The sequence below is a fragment of the Elephantulus edwardii genome, unplaced genomic scaffold (genome assembly GCF_000299155.1).
Source record: "Elephantulus edwardii isolate Elephantulus edwardi_28Jun2011 unplaced genomic scaffold, EleEdw1.0 scaffold00092, whole genome shotgun sequence".
NCBI classification, from domain to species: domain Eukaryota; kingdom Metazoa; phylum Chordata; class Mammalia; order Macroscelidea; family Macroscelididae; genus Elephantulus; species Elephantulus edwardii.
In genome coordinates, this window is record NW_006399842.1 from 2,709,268 (window position 1) to 2,731,606 (window position 22,339).

The 22,339-nt window shown below is 38.7% G+C and overlaps 1 protein-coding gene across 1 annotated transcript in view; it reads left to right on the forward strand.

Annotated features, from left to right (window-relative positions):
- Window positions 1-13,560, forward strand: part of C5 (complement component 5) — a 194,093-nt gene extending 180,533 nt beyond the window's left edge. The window contains exons 41-48 of the mRNA XM_006890750.1: window positions 408-510; window positions 853-927; window positions 1,072-1,177; window positions 2,958-3,041; window positions 4,069-4,158; window positions 6,169-6,252; window positions 12,730-12,868; window positions 13,431-13,560. Coding sequence (XP_006890812.1) covers window positions 408-510; window positions 853-927; window positions 1,072-1,177; window positions 2,958-3,041; window positions 4,069-4,158; window positions 6,169-6,252; window positions 12,730-12,868; window positions 13,431-13,560 — 811 coding nt within the window. The remainder of the gene's footprint in view (window positions 1-407; window positions 511-852; window positions 928-1,071; window positions 1,178-2,957; window positions 3,042-4,068; window positions 4,159-6,168; window positions 6,253-12,729; window positions 12,869-13,430) is intronic.
- Window positions 13,561-22,339: the final 8,779 nt, after the last annotated feature.

Below are 22,339 nucleotides of genomic sequence, written 5' to 3' on the forward strand. Positions count from 1 at the left end.
TGGACTAATAGCTGACCCTCCAGGGTTTTCAGAGGCAGTAAATTGAATGGAAGAATGCTCATCATTCTTCTTCAGGGCGGCTGTTGGATTCAAACCCAATGACTTCAGGTTGAAAAGTGCAACTCTTTACCACTAAGAGACAAGAGTTCCTTCATAATATCATGGGGTGGGGGGAAAGAAAGAAAAAAGAAATACATATTCAAAATCTAGAGTCATTGCAGAAAAAAGGAATAAGCCATCGTGGCTCATTGACTTACACATTGGTTTATTAACCAAAAGATCCATGGAGCTGTTCTATCTTGTCATTCAGGGTTGATTTGAGTCAGAATTAATAGCAATGGGATCACAGAATAGGACTTTTTCCTAAGGACTCATTAACTTATCTCATTTTCTAATCTTTATTTCAGCTATAAACCCAGTAAGAAAGAATCACCATCTGGATCCTCCCATGCAGTGATGGATATCTCTTTGCCTACTGGAATCAGCGCAAACACAGAAGACTTAACAGCTGTAAATGTTTTCTTTCAAATATTAATGTCAGTGCTTACTTTTCTATTCTGCATTGTTACAGATAAAATTATTTACTTCTGTTTTAATATGTCAGACTTTCTTAGCATTACCCATGATTTTCCTGTATCAGCAGTTTGTGATTTTCAAAGTGTAGTGGGGGTCTATCCTGGCATGATCTGAAAGCTTGAGTTCATATGCTAATATGTTCAGACTTTGCCAAGAAGAACAGCTCTGCAACTTCTGGGTTACATCTCTGTGAGCTAACATCTCAACGACAGCTGAATGCATTTAAACAAAAAGGCAATGAAATTAGGTTCAAGCTTTTCTCTTTTTATCCTTCAGCTTGTGGAAGGGGTGGACCAACTAATAGCTGATTACCAAATCAAAGACGGGCATGTCATTCTACAACTGGATTCAGTAAGCTCACTCCCCCCCTCCTTTTTCCTTTGCCATTACTATTGTGTCAAAAATAACAACTTACCATTACTAACCAAAATTTGCAGATTAGAATATTATGAGTCTCTTCTTTTTCATGATTTCTTCTCTGAATTTGTTCAACAGATTCCCACCAATGAATACCTTTGTGTCCGTTTCCGGATATTTGAACTTTTTCAAGTAGGATTTCTGAGTCCTGCTACATTTACAGTGTATGAATACCACGAACCAGGTAATTAGTTCAAGTCTAAAATTTCTTCAGGATACTACTTTTTATTCTTTATGGAACCACTAAAGATCTGTGAGAGGCTAGTTTCTCATTTTATATAGTGTCCATTCTGGAACTCATTTGTCACAAAAATCACTAAGTCTTAACTGAGATAAATTAGTGAATAACTTTACATTAGCAATTTCCTCTCTCTATTCCCAACAGTAAAATTGTTTGCCTTAAATTTCTCTTTGGTGTTCAATTTCAATATACAATGAATCTTCCCACTGCACTTTTTTTTCAGATGTTCACTTCCTCTTCTATATCTTTAATCTTTCCAGAATCAGCATCTTTTCTATGTTATTCTCATCATGTTATACAGTTAGCAATTGTCCCCTTGCATTATAATTATTTGTCTATACCTTTTCTTACCAACTCTCTACAGAGTCATTTTCACCTTTGTGCCCCTAGTATCTAAATAGTAGCACATGCAAAATGTATATAAAAAAATATTGTTGAGGGAATAACGCCATAATTGCTCACTCAGACGTTTCTGAAAATGTTAACTAATTGGTACACTAGTACACAGGACAACCCGTTCCTCTTTGGACAGATCTACTTGTGAGGCAATTCTTACATTGAATTGAACTGAAATTTTATCTTTTGAAAGCACATAGAATATATCTAGTTCTTTTTTCCTTATACATATCTTTATATGCTGCTTTTTCTTCCCTTCACCAGCCTAAACAATTACAGTTCTTTCAACAGATTCAAATATAGCGCAGATATTTTCCTTTCACTTTTGGAAGCACCAAATATTTTATCCTAGGAAATTAGTATTACAAAGTAAAATTTCAAGTACATAACTACATAAGTAGACAAGAAGGGATCATTATCCCTTCCAGGGATAATTTATCCCTTCCAGGAATAGTTAATTCATACCTTCTCCAGCTAAATATAAGGTCAACTCTTCCCTCTTCATGTCATCCCAGATGAGCTATACATTCATATCATCTATCTCCTATCCATTTAACCTCTGTTACTCAGTAGAACATTACTAGCTAAACTGTCTCATCTGTTCACCATTGTTGTCTCTCTAAGACTGCTTTGCCATATATATTGCAATAGTTTCCCAGTTTGTTCTCTTTTGAATTTAATATGTTGTTAATGTTAAGTTTTTTATGATTTATATTATATTTTTATATTAAAATATTGGTGTATTTTAGTATATCATTTTTTTTCTTTAGTCAGATCTTTATGATTTTGGGACCCCTGGATCTCAGAAAGACTATCCTCAAAGAGATTATTTTTACTTATATCTTACAGTCTTATCATAGATTCTTTTTTTATGTTTATACCTTATCTAACTGGAATTTATTCTATTATAGGAAATGAGGTAGGAATCCCATTTCTTTCATTTCAGATAAACTACAAGTCGTTACAATAATATATATTAAATTCTCTTTCTTTTCTAGAGTGATTCTTTCAAAGGCTGGTTAATATTAGAGCATTCCAACAGCTAACCACAAGTCAGCTACATGGAAGACAGGTTTTAATTCAATCCCAAATTACACTATAAATAGTAGAAAACTTTAAAAGTATGTAGAGTTATGGGAATAGACCTAGAATTGCTCCATCACATTCTTTGTGTTCAAACAAGAGAGTGATGAATCTCCCTCAATCTTATCTACAAAAACAAGGGTTTGGAAGAGATGATTCTCTACTGAAGAGACTTACCAGCACATAAATGTGTTGTGCAGCAATCAAGCCACTTCTCCTAACTATGATGCTTTCATTGTCATAGACAAACAGTGCACCATATTCTACAGCACTTCCCATTCCAACCTGCAGAAAGTCTGTGAAGGAACCACGTGCAAATGTGCAGAAGGTAAGTTTTGTTTAGCGTATACAGGCTACACGATTGCGTAAAGCAGCCACTCCAAATCCATGCTAACCTGGAGGAAACTGTTTCACAAATAGTACAAAGAAGTAGAAATGTCATCTCAGCTGACAGAAAGCTCATGATTCCTTTTCCCTTGTAAAGCTGTTTCTCTGAAACTCTTCAATAATCTGGTGGTTTAAACAAACAATTCATGGGCTGGAAATTCCATACAGTCAATGGCTAGATGTCATAGAGTTATCAAACTCTGAATATTAGCTAGAGCTTTTCCTTGTCATCAGGCCTTTGTAATACAATAGAAACAAATTATTTTGTTCTAAGGGAACAGATTCAAACTAACCAGCAGTTAGCTCCCCTTTCTTTCACACTATCCTTCTGGGTTAAAGTCATTTCCTGTCCATTTCCATTTCAGTCTTTTCTTTCTTGGGCAGAAGAAAAGTTCAGAATTCAGTAATTAGAAGCAACTGACTTCATGGTGGTCTGGATTGTTTCTACTGTTTTTAGTTTGTTTTTTAAAATCCTTAATACTTTTCCTAGATACTTATTTCACCATCATTAAATCATCCCATTTATCATTATTTAATCCTAGAAGGTGCATACAATTTTTTATCATACTCATATACCTCCAGAAATTCTATAAATGTGGAGAAACAATGAAAGTTATACAAGTGTTCAGGTCTTTCATGCATAGGGTCGCTATGAGTCATATACCACTTGGCGGCATCTAACAACAACAACATCATAAAGAAAATGCTTTTCCTTGTCTTCAAGAGACCACCTTCATTAAAGCCTTAAATTCAAAGCTTTATTTTTGGTTTTGCATGTTTATTTGCTTTGTTTCATTTTTGCTTTATGAAGCCTTTTACTCTCTGAAAGAGGGGAAATAACATCTTTGGAATCTCGCATTTCTAAGAGTGTATTAACTTGTTCCAAGGTTTGGGAAACCATTTACTTGCAAACAAAGTGTTTGCTTCTTGACATGGATCTAACTTTCAACATTTTCCACAAAATCCAGCTGACTGTGGGCAGCTGCAGAAAGAAGTGGATCTGACAATCTCTGCAGAGACAAGAAAACAAACTGCATGTAAACCAGAGATTGCGTACGGTGAGTTCAAATGTTCAAGAAATAGTTGAACAGTAAATGTATGAGCATATGATCAGTTAGCAGAATCAAAAACTTTATATAGTGATTATATAGATACAGAAGTCCAAGTGTGCCCTCCGAAAAACATGCCATTTATTTTCACATTAACATGAAAAGTTATTTACCCTTTAGTAAAGAAATACGATTTTCATTTAAAATAATGAGAGTAACAGGCAAATCCAGCCAACATGCTGTACCCCAATACGTATCTCTTGAATTACAGCCGCTAAAGCACATTCAAGGGGCCCTTTAAGAAGCCACAAAACCCAAAATTTCAGAACTAGATTCTTCCAGTTCAACAAAGGCAAAAGTGGTTGTGGGCTTCAACTTTTTTCTTTTTTTCAGACAACTCTTCAATGATAAACTGAAACATACCATTTACTAAATAATTTTAATAAATGCAGAAGACAGTCTATGGTCAAGATTTTCTCTATTTCAGAAAGAGGATCTCTTTGTGGTGGCTACACTTGAGAACTAAACTAAATGCCCAAGAGTCCTAACAGTTTTAACTCCAGCCCCTGATACGATTAGCTCTTTTTATTTCTCACCCAAAGTTTTTGATGTTTCTTTTTTTCTGAAATTCAGGACATTTTCCATCCATTTTAAACAGCTCATTTGCCCAGCTTTTGGGTTTGCCCACAGTGAGTTCATCTGCCTAACAAGCCAGCTAGCTCCCTATTTCTGATGCTGAGAATTTCATAGACTGTTGTTGTGTTCCATCAGATTGGAACTGACTCATAACTGACCCTCTGGATGATTTTCAGAGAATGTTAATCACACAGGAGGAGATTGCCCAACCCTCTCCCACAGAGCAGCTGGTAGATTTGAACCACCTGCCTTTGAGTTGGCAGCACAATTCCTTACAACTAAGCTAACAGATGATGCAATAACTGGGTCAAATGGGATAGGTATGAGGAGTCAATGAGACTGGCTCAGGACAGAGCAGACTTTAAAGCTGTTGTATATAGAGGTCTCTACGAGTCACAGAAGACTCAACGGCACATAACAACAACAAGCCACCAACAAGAATCCCCTCTCATAGATTGAGAATATCTCAAAAGTGGACAAGAATTTTAGGTTATTTGTTTCAATCCCATCAAAAGTAAAAATAAAAGGGATCTTTTCTCAAGTCACATAGGAAGACTGGGACCCTTGAAACTTATCATTCCAGAGCTGAGGTCAGACAAACCATAGCTTAAATATCAATATTTTAATTAAAACCAAACAGCATTTGATCAGATTTTGAGTCAGAGAGATTCCAAGTTGTGAGAGTCATTCCATCAAGACAAGGAACTATAAAGGCCCACCGTGAAGATGTGAATGATAAACCCCTGGCACTCCCCCTCCTCCAACACCACGGCTGTGCCTGGGCCACTTCCCCCCACCCGCCAACCGCTTTCCACAGGTTCTCCTCCACTGATCCTACAGACACAGCTAACAGAGGTTTATTTGCTTGTTTTGTTTGTATGCTTTTTAAAAAAATTCATTTTCTTTTTTTGGTGTTTTTATTTCTTTAACTTGACTTTCAGTCCAATAACCCTGCATTGGTCACAGCTAATGATTCGAAGAGACAATGAAAGATAGAATTGAACTGAGGAGACTCAGGCAAGCCTCTTGGGGGGGGAAAATAACATATCTCTTGTTGTTGTGTACCGTTGAGTCAAAACTGACCCATAACTGACCCTCCAGAGGGTTTTCAGAAGCAATTAATTGCACAGGAGGAGATTTCCCATCTATGTCCCATGGAGCAGTTGGTAGATTTGAACCACATGCCTTCGGGATTGCAGCACAGCTCCTTGCTACTAGGCCACCAATGCTCAAATATATCCTTTATGGTATCATAATAGCTTGCTGTACTTTGTTTCTATTGGTTTGACAGATTCTGTCTTTTAAAAAACATGAGTGGCAAAAAAAAAAAAAAAGTGAGTGTCATTAAGCATGAATTGTTCTGCTTTGTTTTGTTTTTACCAGCTTATCAAGTTCATATCACATCCATCACAGAAGAAAATGTCTTCATCAAGTACACTGCAACTCTTCTAGATATCTTCAAAGCTGGTGAGAATTCAGGAGTTCATTCATTCAGTATTCTATACTTGCTAAGTCTCGGGCCCACCACTTCTCTATCAGTTTGTGATAGGTTTACATGCTACTATCATGCTGGAAGCTATGCCACCAGTGCTTGAAATACCAAGAGGGTCACCCATAGTGAACAGGTTTCATCAGAGCTTCAAGGCTCAGACAAATTGGAAGCAAAACTGGCCTCCATGTCTAAAATGATGGGCCCTTGAAAACCCCTTGAGTACTGCACAATTGAGCAGGGCTTCATTCTGTCATACAAAGGGGGGCTATGAGCTCCTCAATTCAATGACACCTAACAACAGCATATCTCGGGAATTATTTTAGATACGGAGGATATAACTTGAATAAAGCAGCCAGTTTTCCTGGCTCCAACAAACTTCTATTCTACTTAGGAGGCACACACTGTTAAAAACTGAGGGAATGAAAAAAATAAGCATAATCTATGAGCTAGACAAGAAACTAGTTGGGAAAACTATCTCGATGTGATAACAGATAACTTCTTTGAAATAAAGACAGGTAAACGAAAGAATCCACTGACTATTGAGTGGATTCCAACTCTCACTGACCCTCCTGTGATCACAGTTGATCAACCACAGTGATGCTCCTGTGGAGCAGCTGGTGGATTCAAGCCAGAACACAACTCTTTTTCGTTGGTTTCCCCCCACCTCCGCCCCACCCCCAATATCATCAATCTTTTCTTTAACTAAGCACAATTCTTCATTTTGGAGCAAATGATGTAGTTTTTTTTACATTATGCATTTTTCATTGTGCATTGCACTGGGAAAATCTGCAGCTAGGGACCTTTCCAAATTATTGAGGAGTAATGATGTCAGTCTGAGGACTAAGGTGCATCCAATTCAGGCCATAGTCTTTCCGATTACTAGTTATGCATCTGAGACCTGGAAAATGAATAAGGAGGACAGAAAAAGAATTGATGCCTTCGAACTGTGGTTTGGAGAAGAGCACTGAACATCCCATGAACGTCTCATGGATGGCCAAGAGAATGAATAGATATGTCTTTGCAATCACATACTATGCATCAGAGAGCTGGACAATGACATAGGATGATAGAAGGAGAATTGATGCCTCTGAGCTGTGGCACTGGAGAAGAATATTGAATATACCATGGACTACTAAGAGAACAAACAGGTTTGTCCTGGAGAGGGTGAGACATACTTTAGAAATATTGCAGAAAGGGAACAGTCCTTGGAGAAGGACGTCATGCTTGGAAAGGTGGAAGGACAGCACAAGTGAGGAAGACCCTCAATGAGATGGATTGATTCAGTGACTGGGGTAATAGGGGTAGGTGTGTCAGAGACAATGAGGTTGGCGTGGGATAGAGCAGGGTTTAGAGCTGTTGTACATAGGGTCTCTATGAGTTGCAAATGACTCACAGCACACAACATTAGTTAAACCAAGAAGATTATGAACTAAAATGTTCTATTTTGTTTTCCTAATTCCCTTTATTTTCACTTCAATTTTCTGAGTTTTACAAACACTTGACAAAGTTTCAGGATCCAAAAACTTTTAATCTTAAAATATCATTATATTTCTCACTTTGGTTATTAACAACAAAACTATTTTTATATAATTTGTTTTTCTCTTTCATTAATATTTTATTTCATTTCAAGCTTAATTTTATAATAGTTTTGCTTCACTTTTATAATTTATTTTATTTAGTACGATTTTACCATTTACTAATTGCTTCATCACCTTTAATAGCTGAGATATTTTTCCTAAATTACTTAAGATTGTATTTCTATTAAAAAAATACAGTATCATGGCCAGATCACTAAGAGAGACACACATATACATCTACACATGCATTTTCTAAATGCTGACTCCTATTTCACAATATCTATGAAAGAGACTCTAATTATTGAACTTCATTTTCAAATTGCTTTTGCAGTCTTAGCTGCTCACTGATAACTCAGTCTTTTTCCAGTTTCAATTATTGCCATTTTTTCTAGCACCTCAGACTACTACTTAATTCCATCTAGGATTTACTAGATGTATGGAAGTAAATACCACATTTCTGAAGACAGTATTTAAAGTGTTTTGCTTGGCCTGTATCTGTTATTACATTAAATTATATCAACCCTATGGGACAGAGTAGAATTTCCCCCAAAGTCTTCCCAAAGCTGTAAATCTTTATAAAAACAGATGGGCACATCTTTCCAACAGAGCAGCTGGTGGGTTCAAACTGCTGACCTTTTAGTTGGCAGATGAGCACTTAACCATTATAACAGTACTTTTCTCCCTTCCTCCCTCTGTTCATCTTTTCTACTCATGCTTTCCTATTCCTTCCTGCCTTCCAAGCTCTATTGCTAGGCTAGTACTGTCCTTTTGATCTTTCATGGGTGGTTATTCTACTGTTTACCTATTCACCTGTCTGTTGTTTGCTAAATTTGAGCCACGGGGGTGAATGAGTTCAGTTCCAGGACTAAACGATGTCTGAAGACCTCAACGAGATGGATTGACACAGTGGGCTCAAGTGTGTTAAAAATGATGCAGATGGCACAGGATAGGACAGTGTTGCGGTCATTTGTTCATGGAGTCACTATGAGTCGTACTTGACAGCACCTAACAACAACAGCAATAAAGGCATATGGTTTAGGAGTCCATTAGTCTGCGTCAGAGCAGTAAATCTGGTCTTTGTTATTATGTTGAGTTTTGTTCCACATCTTTCTTTTACTCCATCCAAGACCTCCCTTGGGATTGATGTCAGAGTGGTCAGCAGCAATAGCCTAGCACCACCCAGTTCTCCTGGTCTCAAGGTCACGCTGGCTGTGGTTCCCAGCTCGATTAATTTTCCGAATTAATTGATACCATTTGTCTTTGATTTTTCAAGTCTTTGTTTTTAATTTTAAATCATTTAAAACCATTTTCTATTGTTTTCATTTTTCAGTAATATTTTATGGCTATTTTTATCTTTTGCCATTATGAAATATTTAAAGTCTGAAGGTGCTAACTTTTAACTCTATTCTCTAAAATTTTTATTTGCTTTACAACTTTCTAATAAGAACTTTTTTTATAATTTCAAACATTCACTGTATGAAATCTGTGATATTCTTTGACATTTTTCTTTATTGATCTCATATTTTCTTTAGTTGAATGATAATTGCCAGTTTGCTAAAATATGTATTTGTCATTTTCAACTTACCTGGTTCCACTTTTGAGTACCATTTACACCCAAAATTCTTAACATAAGCAATAATAAGCCATTCCTACTTTTAATTATGTAATTCTTTTTGTTACAGCAGAAATAAATTTTTTTGTTCTGTTATATTATTTTTACATAGTATCAAAATATATTACAAACTGTACTCATTTTTTTGGCCTGGCACCATATAATTCCCAAGCTGCAATTCTTCACTAATATGTTTTCCTTGTTCTTCTTTGTGGACTGGAAAAGTTCATATTTATGAACAGAAAAGTTAAGAAACATATAGGCCTTATTTTGACACCCTTGCTATCTTCACACTGTCTTTTTAATATTTATTGTAAATTTTACATTTCTAAATGTGGGGTCAAGATTGGTGGACGATTTATCAACAATCTGCGTTATGCAGATGACACAACCCTGCTTGCTGAAACTGAGGAGGACCTGAAGCACCTGCTGCAGAGTGTCAAGGACTGCAGCCTCCAATATGGATTGAAGCTCAATGTCAAGAATACAAAGATTCTCACCACTGGACCAATTGGCAGCATCAGGATGGATGGTGAAGAGATTGAGATTGTTCACAGCTTTAGTTTGCTAGGCTCCACAGTCAACACCAGTAGCCAGGAAACTAAAAGGTGCATTGCCATGGGAAAGTCTGCTGTTAGGGATCTCTCTGAAGTACTGAAGAGCAATGATGTCTCTCTGGAGACTAAGGTGCGTCTGATACAGGCCATGGTCTTCACAATCGCAATCACTTGTTATACATCAGAGAGTTGGACAATGACCAAGGAAGGTAGAAGGAGAATTGATGCCTTTGAGCTGTGGTGCTGGAGAAGAGGATTAAGAGTACCATGGACTGCTAGGAAAACAAACAGATTCATCCTGAAAAGGGTTAAACCAGGTGGCTCCTTGGAGGCAAGGATTCTAAGGCTCCGTCTAACATACTTTGGACATGTTGTGAGGAGAGACCGGTCATTGGAGAGGGACATCATGCTTGGGAGGGTGGAGGGCAGGCACAGGAGCGAAAGACCCTCTATGAGGTGGATTGATTCAGTGACTGGGATAATCGGGATGGGTGTGTCGGAGACAGTATGATTGGCACAGGACAGAGCAGAGTTTAGAGCTGTTTTGCATAGGGTCGCTATGAGTTGCAAGCGACTCGACAGCACATAACAACAACGACAACAAATATCAAAGTACTACACACCTATTATTTACAGGAGAATTTTTGTACAGTGCTAATAAGCCAAAATAAAAACTCCACTATTTGGAACTAAGAGCAGTTTGAGAATAATGATGAACTAATATTCTTCCTAAAGCACAGGATGCTTAAAGTAGGAAAGGATATGGATGAAAAAAACTAAGCATAATTGAAGCTGAAGTTAATTCACTGATCTCTCTCTTTCTTTGAGTGTTTAAAAAGTGCTATAATAAAATCCTTATACATTACAATCAGTACTTATTATGACAAGGACTGAACTGGCAGTTAATGTTGGGAATGTTGCTCAGAGTTGCTGCATTAAGAGGCTACGTATGAATGCTTATCAGGACAGCATTAAAAATTTGCTTGAACTAATGCATATACACTAAAATGTATATTACTAATTAAAAATGAGCTCTAGTGTCTTAGTGATAAGAAACTACTTTGTAATCCCAAAGGCATGCAGTTCGAATCCATCCACTTCTCCTGTGCTGTCTGACAATCTCTGACATACCCAAGCCCATTGCTGTAGACATTGCGTCAATCCACCTGGTTGAGGGTCTTCCTCTCTTTCTCTGTCCCTCCACCTTCCCAAGCACAACGTCCCTCTCACGTCCTGATTTATATATCAGGACAGCTAAGGACCTCCACCAAAGTTCCCTCTGGCTTTGTGCTGCCCAAGCATAGTTCACCATCTTTCAGTTCTTAGCATGCTCCACCTCTCCAGCATTGCAGATAAGGCCAGTGGGGCATGGCACCCTTGGCAGACTGGAGAGGTCTCAAGATCCCACTTTGGCTGGCAAGTGGTATATGCCTCTCCTAGAAACAAGCCCAAAATATGAAGCTTTATCATCTTCACCTCCAAGGAGCACTCTGGTTACACTCTCTCCAAAACCTGTCTGTCCGTTCTTTTGGCAGTCCATGTGCCATTCAATAGTCTTCACCATCACAGTTCTACAGCATCAAATCTCTTTCTGTCATCCTTATTCATTGCCCAGCTCTCAGACAGATGCATAGCAAGTTATTGAAAAAACCATGGCTGAATAAGGTGCATCTTAGTCCTCAAACTGACATCATTGCTCTTGAATAATGTGGAGAGATCTTTGACTGCAGACTCTAAGGAATACTCCAGGGAATATCCCCACCTAACAGCATACCCAGATTAGTGTGGCGAAGCTTTGCCATCTTTGCCTTTAAGGAACTTTCTGGCTGCACTTTCTCTAATTCTCTTAATTCCTGCTTGTACAACAGTAACTAACAAGGTCATTATGTTCCATGCACTATTCTAAGCATTTCCCGACAATGAACTCTGGTGGCATAGTGAATTAGGTGCCAGACTGCAAGCCAACATGTCATCAACTCAAATCCACCAAGTGCCCTGTGAGAAAAAGATGGACAGTTTCTTCTTGTAAAAATTTCAGCTTCACTCTGTTGCTGTTTGTTGGAATTTACTCGATAATAGTGGGTTTTTATTTTTTTAATCTCATGACGGTACTACAAGATAGGGTTTGCTATGCCAATTATGCAATTATTCATACGCATTTTGTTTGGGGTTTTCCCCCCTTTTCTTTTGATTGTGATTTTAATGAAAGTTTACATAAATAGTGGATCTTAATTCATTCACTGTTACACTTTCCTGCTCTTCCTCCAGGTTCTTATTAAATGTTCATTCATTGTTATACATTTGCCCATTTTTTTTGAATGAGAGATGTGATCCTTTTGAAGAGGGCATAATTCATATTGTCAAACCTTTTTTTACCACAAAGAGTGGCTGCTGGGTTCAAATACCAACCTTTCAGTTAACCACCGAGAACTTTACTGCTATTCCATGCTGACTCATTTCCATAAAGACCACAACCTTGGAAACTTTATGGGGTTAGAGTGAAGGTTAGGGCTTCTATGAATCAGAACCAACTTGAGGGAAACAGGTTTGTCTTTTTGTTTGCTTATTTGTTTGCTTCTAGCCATTGACTTTCCAGTATGAATTTACACTGCCTAATAAATACCCATGAGGAACCTGAAAGTGTGTGGGAGTCTATCATTGTGACGTTGAAACATCAAAGTGATCACTTTCCTGTGTGACTTCCAGGGGAAGCTGCCGTTGAGAAAGACTCTGAAGTCACCTTCATTAAAAAGATAACCTGTACTAATGCTGACCTGAAAAAAGGAAGTCAGTACTTAATTATGGGTAAAGAAGCTCTCCAAATAAAACACAATTTCAGTTTCAAGTAAGTCACCAACATCTTTTGAATCTCTAGTTAACCCTCTAAAACTTGGGGCAATACTCTAATGTGTACCTGAATATTTAAGTTAAGACCCTAAGTATCCTGTACGTTTCCTATGTTTTCAGTTCATAACCAAAAAACCTCTGTGACTATAAATTAAATTATTAATTTAAAACAAAGAACCCCTTAAAAGTATAATATAAAGTAAAAATGGTCACACACCTAAAGGCTCAGCTAACCATGGTTTATACCACTAGAGTTATTGAATCTGATAAAAAGTCTGCTCCCTCAGCTCTGTTTTAAAGATGGAAAATATTTAAGTAACTAATTAACTTTTGAAAAGGTTCAACATCATAAGAGATGTCATAACTGCATTTAACCTTAAAAGTCCCAAATAACTTCACTGTCTCTCAGTGAAGCCATCCCTGAAAAATAACAGGGTGGTTTACCTGACCCTGAGGCACTTCAACAGGAATGGATTATTATCAAGGGAATCAAATATTGCTTTTCTCAATTTGTAGCCATAATTCGTAAATGCTTTGTTTTCACTTTTTTTTCTTGGTAGGTACATCTACCCTTTAGATTCTTTGACCTGGATTGAATATTGGCCTTCAGATGCAACATGTCCATCTTGTCAAGCATTTTTAACTAATTTACAAGACTTTGCCGATGACATCTTCTTAAATGGCTGCTAACATGCTCGAAGAGGTTCAGCTGCATGCAGTTTCCCTTATGGACTCCTGTTGATGGAGTGTCTGTTGTTTTTTTGTATTAGTGGGGTTTTGTTTTTTTCATCTTTTTTTTAAACATTCACTGCTGTTCTTACTTGAAGCTTACTTTACTTAGAATTAGTTGCACTTGCTTGTAATAGAGAACAATTTGAAGACCTGCAACTTTCTGAAATAACATGGCCTTGGGGAACATGCACACAGATACTCTAGAGTTACTGGACACCAGAAGCAATGAATTGGAAACTTTCCTAAAACCAACCACCCGGGAATGTTTGCTGGGGCCAAAAGAATAGGCCCATTGAAATGTGGTATCTTACAAAAACATGGCCTTTCCTTGAAAGAAAACACCAAGGAACAGAAAACCGATCATTAAAGCCTGACTTTGCTTTCAAATTGTGTTTAGGAGCATGTTATTTTATGCTAGGTTAGCTTCAACAACACAAAGACAGGCAAATTGAGAAAGGTGGAGAAAGGCAGAAATAGAGAACCTTAACCCTGAGAAAACCTAGCCTCAGAGTCCTCAGCAAACTGAGAAGGCAGCAGATTTTGTTTCCTCCTTCCCTCTCCTCTCCTATTGCTCTCCCTGCTCTGCTGAGAGACCCCTCTACTCCCCTTCTCTCCTCCCAGCATATATCTATTTCCCCAGAAATTTGTCCTATCCAATAATTGTTACACTAGTAGGTAGGGCCCATTGTGGGAAACTACATTAATAAGACCTTGCTCTCACTTTAATCAGGTTTTCTCCTTCAGCCTCTGTTTGAGCTCTGTGAAAGATAATTTACAGGAGGAGATTACTTTTTTAAGTGGGATTTTGCAGCATTTTAGATTTTACAAGAAGCTCTCACATAATATACTCATGTAATGTCTCAAGAATCTTATAAGGAATAGGAATTCTTAGCATCCCAATTCTATGGATGAAGAAAATGACATTCAAAAAGAAAGAAGTTTTCCTAGCCTACTAAGGCACCCTGGGTTGTAGTGTGTAACAGCAGACTGCTACCTGAAAGCGGTGGTTACAATCCACCAGTCACGCCATGGGGAAAAGCTGGGTAGTCTCCTTTCTTAAAAAATGCAGTCACGGAAACCAGCTAGCTGGTCACTATAAGTAGAAACCAACCAAACAGTTGTAGATTTAGGTTTGGGTTTGTTGGGTTTTTAAAATAAGGAGCAAAGTCAGAGACTAAACCCCAAGGTGCTCTCTTAGTTGAAACCCATCCCTAGTTCCACCACTGCATTGCTTTCCAGGTTTATATTAGGACAGAAGCAGGATGAAGTTGGAGTTTCCCTGACATCATTCAACCAGTACGTATTACAAAGTGGCATGATAATACACTTTGTGGGTAATGTTAGCAGTGACTGAAATGCCATCTGTACAAAAGAACAAGGGCCATGTGAGCACAGCTATATCCCACCTTTATCAACTTCATTGAACTATCCCCGTCAACAGTATGAATAACACAAAACCAATTCTCAGGAGTACAGATATGCCCCCCCCCATGCTCCCACACCTTTCCCCACTTATTCCAGCACCAATCTTATTGATTTACTGGGTCAAAACCCAATGTGATGTCTCACAGACCACACAGAACCACACTGGGGAAATGAAAAGGTTATAATCCAGGTTAGAAGCAGAAAATAGGACAGCTTGCAAAATGTGCTCAGAGGCACCTCAGCCTCGAGCCTCATGGCTGTATGCCTGTGTTACAATGTTCTCAGTCCTGAAAATTATGGCTCCCCCACCCATAGTTGTCCAATAAACTTGGGCAAAATCTCTTAGCTCTAGTTCCAGTAATGTAGCAGCCCCAAGGTCCCATCTCATGTCAGGTCTCTGGACTCCACTGTGGCTGCTGCTCTCACATGCCCTCTTGCTTGCTCTTTTCCTGGTGGAAAAGATCCTCCTCCTGCTGCTGGATCTGTTCAGTGTAATGGTGAGACTAGCCAATCCCCTTATGGATGCAGTAACACACCCTATTCACATATTTCCACCCAACCACATGGCAAAGTCAAATTCAAAGGCAAGGAAAGTAGCTTTGAATCATCAACTCCACACCATTTCTTTTGAAAAGTCTGCCTGGGGGAAAATAAGCAAACCGTTGCATTTTGCTAGTTAGGTGGAACCATACATGACCTTTCAGTGTGTTTCTTAAGAAACACCAAGATTTTCCCCTTGCAGCGAATAAGAATTTTTTTTTAAATGTCAAAGCTCACATTGTAGGTACTCTTTTGGCAAAATCAACCAAAACGTCTAAACTGTCTGCGAGGAAAGGGTGTTGGCCTTCTCCTGCAGCACGCCAACACTGCCTCTTCTCACTGCAGGTGGAGTGAACCACAAGATCTGCTTTGGAGGCACCAGAGTTTCTGGGATATCCTGTTGCATCTCTCCAAGCCCTATGGCAAACAGTGCCCAATTCCTAGGTTGATGTAGTGGTCTAATGAACCCACAATGCAGCTGAACTTCCAAATATCAAAGCAGGCTTTGTAAGTTATCCTGACACTATTTTAAGAGTCTTCCCTAGTTAACCCTTACACGCTTAAACATCACTTCATTAGTGAGGCCTTGGCTGCTACTCCACTCCACCCATCTGCCTCTATTCAACACTCTCCTTGCACCCTGCACTTTTCTTCCAAAGGCTTTTATAGACTGGGTAATGGTGGGTGTGGTTCAATGATGACTAATTTCATAAAACAAAATGAAGAGGAATTATTGTATAAAATGCAATGTGAATGAAGGACAGTTTGAAACCACAAAGTATATGAACCTTGTAAACAAATCAATATAAAATAATTATATAGAAAAGGCTTTTACGTGCATGTCATGATTTCCATAATCAATTATTTCAATGTGCATTTTCCTGATTACTGTATGGGAAAAGTCTGTGTCTGTACTATTTGCCACTGTCTTTCTCTTAGGCCTGGCACATAAGAGTGACTCAATAAATGTTTGTGAACTAATTATACTAAGTAGTGTGAAGACTCAAAAAACAAACCAACCAAAAAATCAAACTGATGGCCAAACAATCAATTTCAACTCAGAGTGATCCTGTGACAACACAGTAGATTAAATGTTGAGTGGTTAAGGGAAAGGTCACTGGTTTGAATCCACCAGCTACTCCTCGGGAGAAAGATGTGGTGGTCTGCCTCCACAAAGACTTCCAGCCTTGGAAACCCTATGAGGGAGTTCTACCCTGTCCTTCATGGTCTCCGTAACAATGAGGGGGGAAACTAAAAACCTGGATTCTGGGCTTGGCTTTGTCTCTAACTGGCAATGATTTGGAACAAGTTCCTTAATTTCTTTGATAGTCTGTAAAACAAAGGGATTGAACACTCACTGTCTCTTATTTAGAGCTCTATATCTTATGAGTTTATGATGTGAAACAGAAAATAAAACTTAATAACTTGGAAGCATCTGGATATTGGGTTAATGGGACTGAGAGCAGAGAGTGACCTGTGTGAGTTGAGATGCTGCCTGGAGTTTCCTGGAGAAACACTGATGGATTTGGGCAGGTAGAAGGGCCCTTATGTTTGAGGAGGAAAGTGTAAAACAGGTATCCCTGGAAATAAACAAGATGATTTTTAACGGTCAGATAAGCTTTGTTAATGTAATAACTGTATGGCTGACTCTGAGAAGAATGGGAATCCCAGAACATTTGATTGTGCTTATGAGAAACGTATACTTAGACCAGGAGGCAGTTATCAGAACAGAGTAAGGAGACATTGCGTATTTCAATAAAGGGAAGGGTGTCCACCAGGGATGTATTCTCTCTCCATACCTTTTCAATCTATATGCAGAGCAGATTATCTAGGAAGCTGGCCTCTATGAGGAGGAATGTGGCATCAGAATTAGAGGAAAATTCATCAACAATCTGCATTATGTATATGACACAACACTATTTGGTGAAACTGAGGAGGACCTGAAGTGCTGCAGTAGATCACGGACTGCAGCCTTCAATATGGATTGAATCTCAACACCAAGAAAACAAAGATTCTCACCACTGGGACGATTGGCAGCATTATGATAGATGGTGAAGAGATTGAGATTGTTAACAGCTTTAGTTTGCTTGGCTCTACAATCAACACTCTTGGCACCAGCAGGTAGGAAATCAAGATACAAACTGCAATGGGAAGGGACCTCTCCAGAGTACTGAAAAACAATAGTGAAAGTCTGGAGACTAAGGTGTGCCTGATCTGGGCCACAGTCTTCACAATTGTTTGCTATGCAGCAGAGAGCTGAACAGTGACTAGGGATGATAGAAAGAGAATTAATGCCTTTGAGCTGTGGTGCTGGAGAAGAGTGTTGAATATACCATGGGCTGCCAGGAGAACAAACAGGTTCATCCTAGAGAGGATGAATCTAGGCTGCTCCTTGGAGGCAAAGATTCTATAGCTTAGACTGACATACTCTGGGCATGTTGCAAGGATGGATTAGTCCTTGGAGAGGGACCTCAAGTGTGGAAGGATGGAGAAAGCGATGGAGATCATTAATGAGATGGATTGATACAGTGACTGAGGTAATGAGGGTAAGTTTGTCAGAGATAGTAAAGTTGGCACAGGATAGAGCAGGTTTCAGGGCTGTTGTACACAGGGTCACTATAAGTCACAAGTGACTCAACAGCACATAACAACAACAACAGCATATGTTTCTTTTAACACTAGAAAAAAATTATATAACACACACATGGAGGCCAGGATCCAAAATATTCTATTAAAATTCAAATACATTTCTTTAAATTCAAAAGTAAGTCTATTTAAAAAAACAAATTCCATGGAGGCAGTGGGAAGTATATGTTCCCCTTAGGGCAAAAATCATGAAGTTGGCATACGAATTATTTAAGTTTAAGTTTACGACAAAATCTGGAGCTGGTTATATGTGTCAGGCACAAAACGAGGAGGCTGGCCTCATTTCTTTTTTCTCTGTTAGTGACCCTAAGCTAAAACCTTGCTGCCTTACCTCCCAGTACCTGCTCTCACTAATTTATTCAGCAACATTTAAGCATTATATATCGCTGTAGAACTGGCACGTTTCTAGGTGCTCCACAACTAGATCCTCGTTGCCAGAAGAAACATGTAGTATACAGTAAGATAATAATTGGATAATTGGTCTTGAGTGTTAGAAGGTGATACAAGTTAAAGGGAAAAGAAAACAAAATAAGATAAAGGAGACTGGAAGAGGTGAGGTAAGGGGTTGCTATTTTAAATAATCAGGTCAGGGTGGTTCCCCTAGAGAGGGTAAGGGTTGACCAAACACTTGGAGGAGGTGGAAGAATTTCCCATGTGCCTTATGGGAAAGAACCTAGTATCCAAGACCAAAAGCGAGAATATCTGATCAGGAAAAACAAGCAGGCCAGTGAATATAAGGAGGCCAACATTAGCAAGCGGTGAAGATGATGCCACAGAGCTTTTTTCTTGATGTTGTACACATCTTATATATGGCTCAGTTTCAACTCATAATGCTCCTATGCCTCTTGTTCCTGTGCATTCCTCATAATCTTCCCTATGTTTGAGCCAATTGTTTCAGTCACTGTGTCAATCCATCTTGTTGAAGGTCTTCCTCTTTTTCAACGCCTCATCTTCTTTATCAAGTGTGCTATCCTTATTCACGTATTGACCTCTCCAGATAACGTGCCCAAAGTACGTGGGATAAACTCTTACCATCTTCATCTCTAAGTAACATTCTAGTCGTATTTCTTTCAACACAGATCAGTTTGTTCTTTTGGCAATTCAGGCATATTTAACATTCTTCACCAATACCACAATGCAAAGGCATCGATTCTTTTTCAGTCTTCTTTACTCACTGCCCAACTTTCACACGTGTATGAGTCAACTGAAAATATCACAGCTTGGGGAAGGTGTGCTTTAGCCCTGTGATATCTTTGGGGGGTTTAGCATTTTAAAGGGTTCTTTGCAGCAGGTTTGCCCACTGAAATACTTACTCATTGAGAGGATGCAGGTCATGGGAAGGGTTTTGACTTTACTCAGAGCCAAATAGACACACTGATGAGTTTTCCACTGAAGTTTTCATTAAAGAGAAGTGGCATGATCTGTTTCCCTTTTAAATGGCCAAATTACCTGTCATGTTGAGTATAAGAGAAGGGTAGAAGTCGAAAGCTCAGTTAGGTGGCTACTGCAGCCAGTCAGGAAATATGATGATATTTTAGAATGAGGTTAGAGCAGCAGAAGTGTTGAAAATTCTGGGTATTTTTTTAATATTCTAGGTAGTTAGTTTCCCTGATAACTTGGTAATAAATATTATGAGAAAAATACAAGAGTTGAGGGTTACACCAAGATTTTTGTGCTAAGCAACAGAACAACTGGAATTGCCACTAAGATTAAGAAGACACCAACAGAACAAATGGGGGATGTTCAGAGTTAGGAGCCAGGAGTTGGGTTTTGGACATTGAGTTTTAGAAGAACTCTATTTAGTCACACAACTGGAGGCATCATGAAGACAATTGGGCTGTAGTTCCAAAAAGCAGGAGAGATATATGTGCTAGAAGTAGAAATTTGGGAACATCAGCACACCAAAACAATCAGACTAGATGTAATTACCATGGATGTAAGTATTACAAAAGGGGTGAGGGGGATAAAGTGAGAGAGACATAAAATAGAACCCTGGAGCACCAATGTTAAGTTCTCAGAGAAAAGAGAGAAAAGCAAAGGAGATAAGTTATACTTTTAGTTAGGTGGAAAAATCAAGAGTGGGATGTCTTACAATGCAGGTGAAAGAAAAGAGATTAAAAAAAGGAAGAATGAGTAAATACATCAAATGCTACTGAAATGGTAAGTAAGGTGAACTTGGCCACTAGGTTTTTAGTAGTACGGAGGCCATTGGTGAATTTTACAAAATAATGTAAATGTAAGTTAAGGAGTAGGAAAGATCTAACTAATTGTCTGTCAGCATTAAGGGTCCTCTTCAGGTTTCTGGTCATGAATTTAAAGTGAGACTAGTCAGCATGGGATTTTCTCCAGTCACATTCAAATCCTTTTTAGAATCTGATGAAAGCATGCAACTATCAGTACCCTTCAGCCGACATAACTTGCAACATTTATAAGTAGACAAAATTAGATGGCTGACTCCTTGTAATGAAGGACAAATGAGTCATGCTGTTTCTCAAGAGAGAATGTTAGAAAGGATTTCTGGAATTTAAGGAGCCCTGATGGCACAGGGGTTAAGAATTTTGATGCTAGCCAAAAGGTTGGTGGTTCAAACCTACCACATGGCTCTATGGGAGAAAGACCTGTCAATGTGCTTCCATTAATCTTGCGTGAGACAGGAAAATATTGTGAGACAGTTCTGTCACAAGAAGTTGGAACCTGATGGCACAAAATTACATCATTTGTAGGATTTGTGTTTGTAGTGGATTATTTTGGGGCGAGTTCAAAAAAGTCAGCTTTGTTCTGGTTTGGGAGCTGTCAAGAAGGAGAGCATCTTAATAATTCTTATCTAGCTGAAAGGTAAAAAAGGAGCAGTCCATTCCATTGCCCAGGAAAAGGAACTGTGTGATCATTTTTGTGGTTTGGCCAATGTTCTTGTTTTCTTCACTGCTCAGACATGATTATAGAGTAGTCCTACTCATCTTGATCCATTTGTCTGATGTTGGTGTGCTGTGTTATCAGACACAGAGAACATCACAACCTGAAGTGAGGTCTAGCTCAGCTCCTGGTACCTACCATCAAAGGTCTAGCTGATAGTGCCAGTGCAGCTCCCAGCTGTCAAGGGCCGCTCTTCCTTGTCACAGATCCTTTTACCCAGGAAAAAAATGCACACACACACAATTCATACATGTGCGTACTATTCCTGAGCCCCCATGAAACTTCAGCACAGGCATCATGAGTAAAACTCTGGGGAATTTAGCAGGTAAATCTAAAGTTCTCAGACATATAAAGCAACTTTGAATTTGATTGTCAAGGATTTCTCCTAGTCTTGAAAAGAGATTAACATAGTATGAAAAAATACGTCACCAATTATCATCTTTCCTTTTGATTGACAGAGTAAAATACTCCTTTATATCTGTGAGGAGGAAAGAAAAGAAGGAAACAAGGGAAAAAGGAGTGAGGAGTGGGAATTGAGGAGAGGGGATTTTAAAGCAAGATGGGAACATCATTTCTGAAAACTCTCTGGATTCTTCTCAGCTGGCAGGACTCTCAGTTGGCAGAAATAAACTCATCTCTTAGAACACTATGTCCATTTCTCTACTGTTTCCATAATTATATATGTGTATGTTATATTCACAATCATGAATTATACAGTCCTAAAATGTCCAAACCAGAAAGGACCTTGAGCGCATCTCATCCAAATCCTTCATTTGCACCTGAGAAAACCAAGCTCCAAGGAACACTTGCCAGTGGTTACACTGCTGTTAAGTGGAATGACTGGGACGTGAGCCCAAAGCCCTGACTCTAAACCCGGTGTTCTTTCCACCACGTAAATGAGTGGAAGCTTCAGAAAAATAGATCTTTTTTTTTTCCTCCCTGTAGTTTTCTTATGGGCTGAGTTTTTCAAAGATAGAACAGACTTCCTTGAACAAACTTAATTCAAGTGGAGACCAGCAAACCCCTGTATTGAAACAGATGAGGGAAAGAACAGATTAGAGACGATATATGATTGAGTATTATGGTTAGCAAAGGAATCCAGAATTAAGGTTGCATAGAGAAGTGTACTAGGGGTTGGGGGTGGGGGGAAAGAGATGGGGAAATTGTATACCAATGAAGGAATTTTTTTTTCTTTTTCTTTCTGGAGAGGGGA